This window comes from Humulus lupulus, chromosome 2 (genome assembly GCF_963169125.1).
Source record: "Humulus lupulus chromosome 2, drHumLupu1.1, whole genome shotgun sequence".
Taxonomy (NCBI): domain Eukaryota; kingdom Viridiplantae; phylum Streptophyta; class Magnoliopsida; order Rosales; family Cannabaceae; genus Humulus; species Humulus lupulus.
In genome coordinates, this window is record NC_084794.1 from 238,625,042 (window position 1) to 238,636,245 (window position 11,204).

The 11,204-nt window shown below is 31.1% G+C and overlaps 2 protein-coding genes across 6 annotated transcripts; one reads left to right on the forward strand and one right to left on the reverse strand.

Annotated features, from left to right (window-relative positions):
* The first annotated feature begins 3,694 nt into the window (after positions 1-3,694).
* Positions 3,695-5,823, forward strand: LOC133819095 (uncharacterized). Of its 4 annotated transcripts, none has more exons than XM_062252259.1 (3): positions 3,695-3,836; positions 4,122-4,359; positions 5,230-5,823. In XM_062252259.1, the coding sequence occupies exons 2-3, from the start codon at positions 4,168-4,170 to the stop codon at positions 5,587-5,589; spliced, it is 552 nt and encodes a 183-aa protein (XP_062108243.1). In that variant the 5' UTR covers positions 3,695-3,836; positions 4,122-4,167; the 3' UTR covers positions 5,590-5,823. The 4 variants fall into 4 exon arrangements, with proteins under 4 accessions (XP_062108243.1, XP_062108244.1, XP_062108245.1 ...); XM_062252260.1 differs by having other exon boundaries at positions 3,707-3,836; positions 4,148-4,359; XM_062252261.1 differs by having other exon boundaries at positions 3,834-3,980; positions 4,148-4,359.
* Positions 5,779-9,249, reverse strand: LOC133819096 (guanine nucleotide-binding protein subunit gamma 2). 2 transcript variants are annotated; one of them, XM_062252263.1, is made up of 5 exons: positions 9,005-9,249; positions 8,546-8,715; positions 6,303-6,355; positions 6,186-6,230; positions 5,779-6,097 (listed from the first exon to the last, which is right to left on the reverse strand). In XM_062252263.1, exons 2-5 carry the CDS (start codon positions 8,678-8,680, stop codon positions 6,013-6,015), a joined length of 318 nt encoding a protein of 105 aa, XP_062108247.1. In that variant the 5' UTR covers positions 8,681-8,715; positions 9,005-9,249; the 3' UTR covers positions 5,779-6,012. The 2 variants fall into 2 exon arrangements, with proteins under 2 accessions (XP_062108247.1, XP_062108246.1); XM_062252262.1 differs by having other exon boundaries at positions 8,546-9,248.
* Positions 9,250-11,204: the final 1,955 nt, after the last annotated feature.

The following is an 11,204-nucleotide window of genomic DNA, read 5'->3' on the forward strand; positions in this document are numbered from 1 at the left end:
TTTTAGAGAGAATTTTTATTATGTGAAGAACTTGAGTCCAGCAAGTTCTTAGTGGTTTATTACAGTGTACTTCTGTATTGTTTTCCTTTGTGTTAATTGTGCAGGTTGAACACACTTGGACATTGTTCATCAAGCTTCGGGAGAAGTCTTGTTCGTGAGTCACTTTTCGGGAGGAAAAGTGCAAGTGTTATGATTTGAAGGGAGTTCAAGATCTTAGCACTTCAGAAATTTGATTAGAAGTTTAGATTACAACAGTTGCGACAAATTCAAGAGGGAGTCTTTATTTGTATAAGTCAATTTGGTTTTGTAATCATTTGGATATTCTTCTAATAAATTTCATTCTCTGGGCGTGGCCTCGTGGACTAGTAGCAATCTGCAAAGATTGCTGATACCACGTAAAAATTCGTGTGTTCTTTACTTTATGTTCGTTTTTATCTTCTGGTCACAAACTGTTTAAACATATCTGGTATCTGTTTAAACATTTCTGTAACAGTTTAATAATTAATTATTTAATTTAAATAATTAAGTTGGTAATCATAAAAAACGGAATTTTAGGCATTATTGCTGCAAATTTTTTTATATAAGCTTTTAAGTGCAATAAACTTATTTCCATAGGCATTATTGCCGCAAATTTTAAAAAAAATTACATATTTTATGGTCTTTCACACACATGCAGACAACAAAGATAGAATGATATCCACAAAAAAATTGCTGATTAGCTTAAACTCAACTAGAGAAAGAAAGTCCAAAGAGAAAGATAGAGAAGTAAAAAGAGTGAGTCAAAGAGACAATCTACAATTCAAAACCCAAAGTGATTAGCTTGTTTCTTAAACTTTGAGGAATTTCGTATTCTTTTTTGATAGAGGGATCACCTTTAAATCAACTTAACCTCTTCAAAGTAGGAGGTGTTTTAGCCACGACAAATTTTGAAACTGTATTTGGAAATTGAGAAGGTGAAGTAGATCTTTAACAAGTCATAATCATTATGAGAAAGTGAAAACCTCCTTTAAGCACCAACCATTAAAAGAACATGTAGAAGAAGAAGAATTAAAAATGGAGGTTGGGAACTTGGGGTGACATGTGATAGTGAAAAGAAAAAAAATTAATGAAAAGAGAAAGAAAGGGTAAGAAAGTTTTTTTTTTAAAAAAAAGTATAAGGAGAAGACATGTGATGTGATTGTGACAAATAGTAGAAATGGAGGAAAAGGAGTATAAGGAAGTGAAAAATAAATTAAAAATTAAAATTAAAATGTTTAAAAAAGGTGACGAGGTAAGCGGTACGGTATAAATAGTATTTGTGTAAATAGTAAACTTATATAACATTATTATAGTTAAATTAAACCAGTAAAAAAGAAAAAAAAAATGTCGTGTGAAAGTATAAATGTAACAAATGTGTCAATTTTTGTACTTTATGTAAAATTCTCTTTAAAGAAGGGAAATTCACAAAATACCTAAGATTTAAAAAAATACTAAAAATACAGAATCTAGAAAAAAAATTACAAAAATACAAAGGGGCATGATCGTAAGTAAAATATTTTTTTTTATAAACAAAGTTTACAAATTTGTAACAATACCGTTTTTTTTTTGTAATCAAAATTTACAAATCTATAACTAAAATTTACAAGTTTGTAACTATATTTTATAATTTTGTAAACAACATTTATAGATTTAATAAAAATTATAACAGCTGATTACAAATCTGTTACAAACTAGTATCCATATTTTTGTAAAATTTCATATTATTACAAAAAAATTAAATTTACATTGCTATGTGTAATTTTTCCTTTAAAGAAACAGTTTATCATATTTTTTTAGAGTTTATACATTTTTTGACCCTGTGTTTTGTCTTATTACTTGTTTGGACCTTATATTTTGATAAATTAATTTTTGGACCATATGTTTTGTAAAATTGTTCAAATAGAACCCTATTTTTTAGGAGTTTGGTGCAAAATGACCATTAATGGTGTGTGAAAGTAAATAAATGTCCATGTTTTTAATTTTTTTTAGTAAAATAGTCTAACCATCTTTTTAATATTACATATTATCAAATATGTCATTTAGCAAATTACTATTTTATTCTAAATTTTTTAATATTATGGTATATGTATATTACTTTTGTTTAACTAGTTTTTATTTTAAAGTTATTTTATTTTTTTCATTTTTATGGGTTGTTGAATTATATACTATACCATGAAATACATTTACTGAGTTGAAAAATAATATACTAACAAAACTTACAAAATTATTACTAAAAAATATATATACTATGCTAACAAAATTATATACTACCATTAAAATGTATATATCATGATACAAAATTATATACTACCATTATGTATAATAATATAGAAACTAAATATCATAAAAAAATAATATACCATACCACATAAAGTATATACACTAGTTGGAAAATAATATACCAACAACCCATAAAAAACTTAAAAAAACAATATAACTTTAAAATAAAAACTAATTAAACAAAACTAATATACATATACCACTATATTAAAGTCATATGCTTCTAAATAAATACAAAAATTATAAAAAATGACAATTTAGGTAATCAACAATGTAAAATTGTCATTTCTTTACAATTTAAAAAATAAGGATATTAGCTTCTTCATATCATTATTTTGGATCATTTACTATAATTTCTCTATGAGAATTTTTATGTAAATGGTTTTTTAGCCATTACTTTGCAAGAATATGGGGATCAAACTTTCCCTAATTTGTATGGAAAAATTTAATTAACAAAATCTCAATTTATGGGAAAACTAATCACATATAAGAACTCAAAATTAAACAAAAACACATAAGCAAATGAGAGGTATTATGGTAATTAACATAGCAAAAACTCCTCTGCTGAAACTTGAGTCCAAACCCCAGCCACACAAACTTGTTCTTTATGTGTATACTTCTAGGAATAATTGGTTACCTTCATGTTCTGATGTGTGTGTATTTCGGTGTTCTTTATGGTAATTGATTACTTATGTTACTAAAATCATAGTAACTTCTTCTTCATTTTATAATGAAGTGTTCTTCCTATTTTTCATTCAAATTGATGTTTCTTTTCATATTTAATGTGAGTAATTTGCCACCCCTCTTATGGTAATTGGTTACCCCTCCAATGACAGAAGGTTACTCCTCCTGATACATGTTATTTAACCTAGCTCTAAGATTTTGTTTTTATATAATTGTCAAATATCAATCAAGTTACTGATTACCATACCGACGATTTGAAAAAAAAAACGTACAATCTAAAAAAAATATTTATAATAAATAAAAAAAATAAACACAATTCATATTACTAAAAAAAATTGCAAGCAAGCAAAGAAAAATTTAATATAAAATTAGTTATAAAAAAATAATATAAAAAAAACAAATAAGCTAAAAAAATAATAATCAAATTACAACACATACTTTTCCAAATTAACAAAATTTGATTAAGAGTAAAACTATAAAATAAACCAAGATATATACAAAAATTATAGAAAAATAAATGCATAAAAATAAAAATTCTTAAAAAAAACTATATTTTTTAATACTTTATTAAAAATCACATATAAGATGTAATATTCTCTCTCTATTTCTCTATTTTAATTTGAGAGGCCCAATAGGGTGGTGTGTGGAAAGCCCTGGTGGATATCCAGTCAGCCATAAAATACACGTAAGCAAAAAGAAGTGGGACCGACATTCCAGTCCAACTCTTAGCTCCACCAAGACCAACAACAATAACATCTTTCTCTTTCCCTTGCCCTTCCTCAAAAGAACAACTCCATTTTTTAACTTATTATTTAAATATAAATATTATTTCATTCCCGATTCTCTCTCAGCAGGTAATCTCTCACAGCAAGCAATATATTTTTTTTTTCTTCTTTAATAAAATTTAAGATCAAGACTAATTAGGGTTTCAAATCCTTACTTGTACCCAAATTTGCGGACCAATTTTTCTTCTCAATTCTCTTATTTTTATTATTCAGGTGATTGGATCTGAAAATATGGCTCCAATTTCATGGAAAATTGAGCTTTTTTTTTATGCTTCTTTTTGCTTCCTTTGATTTGATTTCGCAAAAGAGGAACTTTCAATTTTTTTTAAAATTTTGATTTCTGAATTGTTTTAGGTACTTTTGTTATTGCTTTTTGGTAGATTGTGATAGAAGGAAGAAGATGGGTGCTTTCGCATCGAAGGTTTGGTTCATGCTTTTTCCAGCAAAAGAGTATAAGATTGTGGTTGTTGGTTTGGATAACGCTGGAAAAACCACTACCCTTTACAAACTACACCTTGGAGAAGTTGTTACTACCCACCCTACTGTGGGTAGCAACGTTGAGGAGCTCGTCTATAAGAACATTCGATTCGAGGTACCATTATCTCTTTTGTTCTCAATTTTCTTCTTTTTTCCCCTACGAAGTGTTTGTATTTGTCAAATTTGGTACTTTGTTTCGTTAGTTTTTTCGGAATAGATTAATTTCATGGGATAATCATGGTTTTATGCTGATGAGTCTAATGACCATAAGGGAACTGGACATGTTTTGGTGAATTTGATTAGCTAAATTAAGACGAGAATTTATTTAGTTAATATGCTTTTTAGTTATGAAATTCAGATGATGAGAAAAATCTCATGGTATGCTTCAAGCTTTCCATGTCAGTTGTAAGTTCAATTTTTGTAGAGCTCTCACCATTTGAAGATCTTTGGGATATGATACCAAGATCATATAGTGTATGTATCTATTGCAAGGTAGAGTGTCCCTAGTTGAAGACCATTGTGTTGAGCATTGGTTTGGCATAGATGGTTAGGTCATAGTTTAAGCTGGCATGATTTCAAGAGTAGCGATATGTGCAAATTATGCCCCAAAGCATAACGAATCACATTCATTTCAAATGGGCTCACTCTTTTAAAAAAACATTATCACATCAGTTGGTGTAGTGCGTAATTTTAGTGCACGTATCATTATTGTGATTTCAAAAGACGTCACAAGTTGGGTTTATGAGCATATGTAGATTGGTCGACTAAAGTCACGATTCACATTTCAAAAGCACATTGTTGTTAACTAATTATCGTTGATGATGATAAATAGTAGAATACCGAGCACTCTCTTTTTAACTATTCCCGTAATAACACAAACACTTCGGTAGTTTATTACATTCAATTTGCATGGTTTTTCCTTGTTACATCATCTGGCAAGGATTTTCCTTTTATTTTCCTCATCTGCCAATATTGTTCATATCAGGTATGGGATCTTGGTGGACAAGACAGGCTGAGGACATCATGGGCTACGTATTATCGTGGTACTCATTCAATTATTGTGGTAATAGACAGTACTGATAGAGCTAGGATCTCCATTATGAAGGATGAACTGTTCAGGTTACTGGGACATGATGATCTTCAAAACTCTGTTTTACTAGTCTTTGCTAACAAACAAGACCTCAAGGATGCCATGACACCAGCTGAGATTACTGATGCCCTTTCTCTCCATAGCATCAAGAATCATGACTGGCACATACAAGCTTGCTCGGCTCTCACTGGAGATGGTTTGTATGACGGTCTAGGGTGGATTGCTTCGCGAGTTACTGGGAAAGCAACAAGCTAAAAGATGGAGCAGAAAGTTGTGTCTCATATTTTCAGGGCATGGTGCAAGAGTGCTGTAAATGCCCTTTGTACCATCAAACTCTTTGAAAGCTGTTTCTTATCAAATATGTAGATTGTTTTAAATGTTAACATCCTAAAAATCCTTTTATTTTGCACCGATTTTTGAATTGATTGATATGTACTATGCAAATTACAAAAAGAAACGCTTCAATTGAAAAATTGTTACACTCTGCAAGTTGGTGTCCATTTCATTAAATGCTCACCAAATGATAAAGTATCGCTATAAACTAACATCTGCACACTGACGTATTTTTCATAGAATTTTGGCAACGAATTGAAAAAAAAATCTAAAACTGTAAAACGCTTGTAAATCAAAGCCATTGTTAACAAATGATGATGGAGGTGTTGAAGTTATCGATAGCCGTCACAGGATCCAGCATCTGCAACCTTTTGAATCTTGGGGCCCTTCAAACCATCGATCCCATAACGGATTAAGAGGGCCGTGTGTTCTGTCAAGCAGAGAAAATTGATGTTCAGATGAAGTCAAGTTCTTGATAAATTAATGAAATTATGCATAGGATTAGAAGAAAGCATTACACTGGGAGTAATGGATCAGGCCTTGTTTCTATATTACTCAGCATTCTGAAATCATCACAGAAAATTCAGTTTGAAAATCTGAAACGGTAAAAACTGTAAACAAGGCTTTAGGCTTACTCATTGCATGAGGCTGAGGCTCTTTCCATTCTTTCAAGCTGTTCAAGCTCTTCCTGTGTGTAGCACATACAGACAAAGCACATGCAGAATGCAGTTTTCAATCAAAAAAATAATATTTGAAGTCTAGTATGTTAAATCACACAACAGAACATTAATTTGTTCATTCATAAAGAGTTGATAAGTTCCCTAGCAGTAAATGAGCAAGCAGCTAGAAGAAACAATTAGAAAAAGTAACCAAGCAAAGACAGATTTGGAACAAGAACACAAAAAATTTGTCAGGATAAAATTTCTACAACACAATCAAATGAAACATTTGTGCCTTAAAAGTTACAAGGGTATGTTAAAGAAATACAAAGCAGACATCTCTCACTTGGACGCGTAAATGACCAAACTTGGCTAATACCAGGATCAGTTATCGCATGGAAAGAACAATAAAATACCTGCTATTCTAGGACTCATTCATTATTTTAACAAAAACCTTCCGGTATTTTTTATATGAAAGCAACGTCGGATGAATTTAAGCCATCTTCTTAAAATTAAAGTACCAGAAGTTTTTCAGGAAAATAACCCCACAACTCAGGACATGTGCACTAAAGTAACAAAAAGCTTTAAAGATACGAAAAATAAAATTGTAGTATTAATATTCTTTAGAAAAGGCACCATGCTAGACCAGTGCGGAGTAGAGGTAGGTAATATATAATCGACCACTCTCATAACATTTTAGAAAAGAAAGCAATAACACAAACTGTTTGCCTTGCCTCACTATCATTTCTAGGGCCTTAAACACTGTGAGCAACAATTCACAAGGGTTAAGTATGAGAAAGGGTATACCAAAGTTGGTGGGATTTCGGTGACACTGTTAAGTATGTTAATTGAAGTAGCTTATAAATATTAAATATAGAGCTATGGTTTTGGTAACATCTCTAAGTTGCAGAAGACACCATTCTATTACTACCCTAGTGCTAAGTAGGATGCAAGAAAGGATCAGAGATGCATCTAAAGCAGAGCCAGTTCCTGCCACAAAATGCTCTCTTTTATTAGCAGCATCCCATGATCGTAAATATCATTATCTGGTAGAAATAGGAGACAAAGTTCTAGATGTCAGAGTTTTATTATTTTTATATTCTTGGAGATTTTGCTCGCCAATCATATCATAGATAGAATAATTCCTTTTAACAAAATCTGATAGTGTGATTTAAAGATTACCATGGGCAATCTATCATAAATGATTATTAAGCCTGAAAAACTGACTCTGCAAGGAATAAATAAAGGGCATTTAAAGCCATTTACAGAAAGAGGACAAGAAAAACTACATGGACATGTGTACTACATAGTGAAGAGCACCTAAATACTGGACTCAAGAAGAAAAATACTATTTAGTCCTTGTAAATAATTAGGCCACCAGAAAGATGGATGAATAAAAACCAAGTAATCTTCCAGGAAAGTCAAAAGTCAAAATTATCAAAACCACAAGCCAGCACACTTTCAAGAAACATGACAAGTAATTTTCTTACAGTGATCCCCAAAAACATCTGCAAAACATAATGCCACTAAATAACACTAAAAGTCCTTTAAACACTTTGCTCCTGTTGTACGGCAATGCTCACATATTTACAACCAAATACTCCTAACTGTTTCTATCCACTGTCTAGTGCAGAGTGCAGATAAAAATAAAGCTCCAGGACTCTGTATAATGAACTGTGGTAGCCAAAGTACAAGGCTATTAAGTGTTTAGAAGACCAAAACCAAACATTTCTCTAAGTACTTTAAAACCCAAAACAGAATTACAGGATTCCATTCAAGGTGTTTAGTTTAAATTTTGATTGTATTTTTCCAAGGAAGAATACTAACTTTTACCTTTTGACCTCTGAACAGCAATCTTAAACGGCCACACGAAATGCAATAGTAAGATGCAAGTAAAAATGCCCAGACAAATTACCATAACAAAGCAGCATTCAATATATCACAAATCAAAACAAACCATTAAGTAAGTAATGTTTTCCTTCACACAGATTAGCCAAAAAATTCGAACTTGAACCAAAATTTATCTCATAATAAAAGTGTAACTCCAAACAAAATTTGATATTGGCTTTCAAATATCACCATGTCTAGTCCATATAAGAACAAAGATTTCCCATGAAACAATCAAAATCAAATAGTCAACATTCTAGGAATTAACGAAGTTCAGACCTTTATAACAGAAACCGGCTCAAACATATATTAATTAAAATCGAAACACTCACCTCTAAGAATCTTGTTTCTTGCTCGAGCCTCTTAAGCTCAGCCTGTATCCTATGCCTTCCTCTAGTATCAGCAGATGACAAGGATTGAAGCCGTTGGGTAGTCGGACTGGCGGTTTCGGACCCACCCGATTGCATCTTAGCTCAGTAACAGTCAAAGTCACAGCCAAAGCCTGCCAATGAAAAGACCCTACCTATTATTACACAGTTGCAGAACAGCTTGGCCACCAGAAGAAAACAAATTGATCATCTCAGATAAGCCATTATAGTGGAAAAGAAGGACGACCCAGAAAATTTTTCATGGACCCCACGAGGTTTGGTGAACCAAAACACAAAGAGGTGGATCTAGTTAAGAGAAAAGAGAATTTGGGTATCTGGTTTTGGCTGTTATTTGATAAAAAAAAACCAATGTTTTAAAAGGAAAAAGGGGAAAGGGAGAAAGGAAAAGGGAAAGTCTTTTACTTCCTTTCTTCTTTCATTTGTTTTGTTTTGTTTGGATGAAAGCTAGTATTCTTTTCTGTGCTTTCTTTCTTTCTCTTATTTTCTGTGTCTTTCTTTTGTCTCTCCTTTGAGACTGTTTTGGTTTGGTCTTCTCCAACTTTGTACAGCCAACAGCCCCCACGCGATTCTTCTTTTTCAACTCTGGGTTGTTGGACTCAACTCAGGCACAGAACAAGACAAAACAAAAAGTTCTAAGATTTATATGATATTTTATTGTTTTGCTTCAATGGAAAAGTTCTTAAATAGTAGCTCTCCACTGGTATTTGAGAAATACCATGTATTTAATACATTTTTTATTGTTTTTATTTATGCTCCAATATAGTTTTGGATAAAAGTACCTCCAAGTTTATTGTTCTTGTTCTTTATAATTTGGACAGCATAAAATGACTCAAGTCATAAAAGTTTAATTTTTAAGTGAATCATATTTTCAAATAAAGGGGTTAATGGATCACGAGGCAGTTGTTGGCTTTCCATTTTTTAAATTGTTTACTAGTATTTTTTTAATCCTTGAGAGGGATTTATCAAATAATTCATTAATAGTATAAAATTATCATATAGATTTATCTTTTAAAGTCATGTTTTTTTTTTGTCAAGTCTTTTAAAGTGATGTTGATTATGGACTAGTTTGGAATAACTAATCCTTTTACTTTAAATGACAAAATATTATAGTAAATATATATTTTTAATAATTATTTAGATATTTTATTTTAAATTACAAAAGGTTTTAAGGTATTTATTTTAAGATAATGATAAAATATTAATTTTAAAATTTTATTAAAATTAAAAACAAGTTCTTTTGCATTTTCATATATTTTCCAATAGAAGTAAATGCAGATTTACTTCTTTAGAAAGATATTCCAAGTACGACAATCACTTTTTCAAAATATATTTAAATATTTAAAAAATTAGTTTTTGTTCACTTTTATTTTAAGTTTGTGTGCCCATAATATAGGGTGGGTGACTGAATTTAAAGTGAGAGCTCAAATAAATTATTTTAAAAGTTATGTTAAACACACAAAATATGAATTCCTTGATATGTTATATTTTAAAACCAAATTCAAAATGCTACCTTTAAACTATATAAATATATATATATATAAATAAGAATTTTTAAATAGTTACCTTAATATGGTGGTTAAATTTTTAGTGACTTATTATAGAAGGTTTTAACAGATAATTAGTGTATAAATTTCTATTTTCAGATTTGTTTTGAAATTTAAATTAAATTTTCAAATATAAAAAAATTAAATTTATTATTTATTTAAATTTTTTTTTTTTTATCAAAAGAAGATATATATTGAACAACAAGCAGATACAAATCAAATCAGAGGCCGGACCAAACTACCTCAGCCTAAACCAGAACAACACTCACAAATTCATTACAAACTTAAGCATTTGCTTTTCACCATAAGAACACTTACTGCCCACTAAATTCAGAATTCTAGCTTTGATAGAAAATCTAATCATATGGTCAATCCTATACACTGGTAAACAAAAATTATTATGTCAGCAATGGGTCCTATTCTGCCATATGTAATACACAGCAGCTGCACAAGCAGCATACAAAACCACTGAAAACCAGCCATCCCGAGGTAGAGCCAGCCACTTGATCCAATTACTAAACTGAACCGGCCAAGAGAATCCTCTAAGCCAACCCTGGACAGCAAGGAGAACATTTCTGGAGAAAATACAATAAAAAAACAAGTGAGTATGAGACTCTTCCTCTTGACCACAAACAGGACAGCAAGCTGATAGAAGAGGGATATGGCAAGACAGCAACCAATCCCTGGTATTCAACTTTTGGTTTACTGCAAGTCAGAAAATGAACTGGTGTTTAGGAGCTGAAAGCCTACACCAGAGAGCCTTTATATAATGAACCCGCACACCAGGAAACACAGTCACATACAAGGAGCCCAGATGGATTTTACCATTCCTGACTGCAGCATTCATCACTGCACCAGACCAGAGATGTCTCAGTTTAATGAGTCTCCTCCAATACCAGCTTGTATCGTGCTTTAAACGATACTCCCAAATTGACTCGCCCTTTAGACAAACACCATTAACCCATTTAACCCATAACAAATCCTGCTTGGAAGAGATTGCCCAAAAATATTTTGCCATCACTACTTTGTTCCAAGAAGAACTGTCCTTGAAACCCAGC

Excerpts from the sequence above, each read along its gene's own strand:
- LOC133819095 (XM_062252259.1), top strand. The coding sequence starts at position 4,168 with ATGGGTGCTTTCGCATCGAAGGTTTGGTTCATGCTTTTTCCAGCAAAA. Across the intron at positions 4,360-5,229 it reads ATAAGAACATTCGATTCGAG|GTATGGGATCTTGGTGGACA; the intron begins GTACCATTATCT and ends TGTTCATATCAG.
- LOC133819096 (XM_062252263.1), bottom strand. The coding sequence starts at position 8,680 with ATGCAATCGGGTGGGTCCGAAACCGCCAGTCCGACTACCCAACGGCTT. Across the intron at positions 6,231-6,302 it reads GCCTCAGCCTCATGCAATGA|AATGCTGAGTAATATAGAAA; the intron begins GTAAGCCTAAAG and ends TGATGATTTCAG. Across the intron at positions 6,098-6,185 it reads CCTGATCCATTACTCCCAGT|AACACACGGCCCTCTTAATC; the intron begins GTAATGCTTTCT and ends TCTGCTTGACAG.